At 36.7% G+C, this 1,472-nt stretch overlaps 1 protein-coding gene across 1 annotated transcript; it reads right to left on the bottom strand.

Moving 5' to 3' along the window:
• Positions 1–170: 170 nt before the first annotated feature.
• On the bottom strand, positions 171–872 carry LOC108356769 (piggyBac transposable element-derived protein 3-like). Its single transcript, XM_017607870.1, has one exon. The coding sequence runs from the start codon at positions 870–872 to the stop codon at positions 171–173; it is 702 nt and encodes a 233-aa protein (XP_017463359.1).
• Positions 873–1,472: the final 600 nt, after the last annotated feature.

The following is a 1,472-nucleotide window of genomic DNA, read 5'->3' as shown; positions in this document are numbered from 1 at the left end:
TTTTGTCTTCTCCATGAATTCTGCGATATAACAGATATGCATTCACCAAGGTCATGTCTAGAAAATGATAAAATAAACGAAGTGAATAGCTGTTGGTTTTCATCCGGATAAGATAGCGGCCTAACAGGCCGTCCATTAAATCAACGCCCCCCATATGACGATTGTAATCTTTAAATAATATGGAAATCAAAAGATTTGTTCAATACATAGAACAAAATACTTAGGATATGATTGAAACCCATCCCTTTGATAATTTGAGGGCAATCAATTTCTATGTACTTTTTGTTTTTACGATCATAACGAACAGCTTTATCCGCAATAGGGGAATTGTCATTGCTTAAAAGTGGTTTAATGCCGACGTAAGATGACAACAAGCGAACGTTTTTGTTGTCCTTCCATTGAACTGTTGTGATTTCCACTCCATGAGCAGAACCCACAAATTCCATTGATTCACCTCGTCTCATCTTTGTATCTGCATTAGCTGGAAGTTTACAATTCGGTATACGATCTCGTTTTACAGTAACAAGACAAAGGATTCNAGCTGGAAGTTTACAATTCGGTATACGATCTCGTTTTACAGTACCAAGACAAAGGATTCCTTGTGATCGTAACAGTACAGCTAGAGGTATAGATGTGTAATAGTTGTCAAAGTAAATTATGTGATTCATGAACTTTGGAACTGTTGTTGAAAGACGAGCGACCACATTTGAAGTTGCGCCTAGATCAGGATATCCAGCTGGAACTATATTATCACCCGCACCGTTATATACCTCAAAACGATATGAAAAGCCACTGGAATCACATAGTACAAAGAGCTTCATACCCCATTTATGTGGCTTCTTTGGCATATACTGTCTGAAACGACTTCTCATTTTCGTCGAACACATCTGTTCGTCAATTGACAAACGTGGATTCTTTGGAACGGAGTCGAATCTTTCATTCAATTTATTAATAATCGGGCGTAATTTGAATAATGTATAGTATCCAGTTTCGTTCTTGTTTTTCATTAGTGAAAAATCGTTGAAAGTCAAGCATGAACGAATTTTAAAAAATTTTTTTGATGTCATTGTTGATCTGATAGCCTCCAGAGAATTTTCACCCTAGTAATGTTCTGCATTTGGGTAAGGATATACTGACATATATATCAAAATGCCTAGAAATTGACGCACTTCCAAAGGAGTAACACTAAACGTGGTGTTGATTTTCTTTGATCTTTCGTTCAAGTTTGAAAAATTTGCGATCATCTCAAACATACTATCTTCCATAAAGTAATTGAAGCAGGCATAAGGTGTATTTAGGTTTTTTATGTCATCGGGTAGCGATGCATCACCGCGAAATGCCACCTGATTTAAGTGCAGTTGAAAATCCTTGTTTTTCCATACAATCTTTTTAAAATCATTAGATTTTGGATCGAGGTTTTCCACAGTTGCAGTAAAACCACCAGCGTTTGGTTCAAATGCAGGACCCTCATC

The sequence above is a fragment of the Rhagoletis zephyria genome, unplaced genomic scaffold (assembly GCF_001687245.7).
Source record: "Rhagoletis zephyria isolate East Lansing unplaced genomic scaffold, Rhagoletis_zephyria_1.1 Rzeph_scaffold_64871, whole genome shotgun sequence".
Lineage (NCBI taxonomy): Eukaryota > Metazoa > Arthropoda > Insecta > Diptera > Tephritidae > Rhagoletis > Rhagoletis zephyria.
Note: the sequence above shows the minus strand (reverse complement) of the source record. Positions and strands in the feature narration are given on the sequence as shown.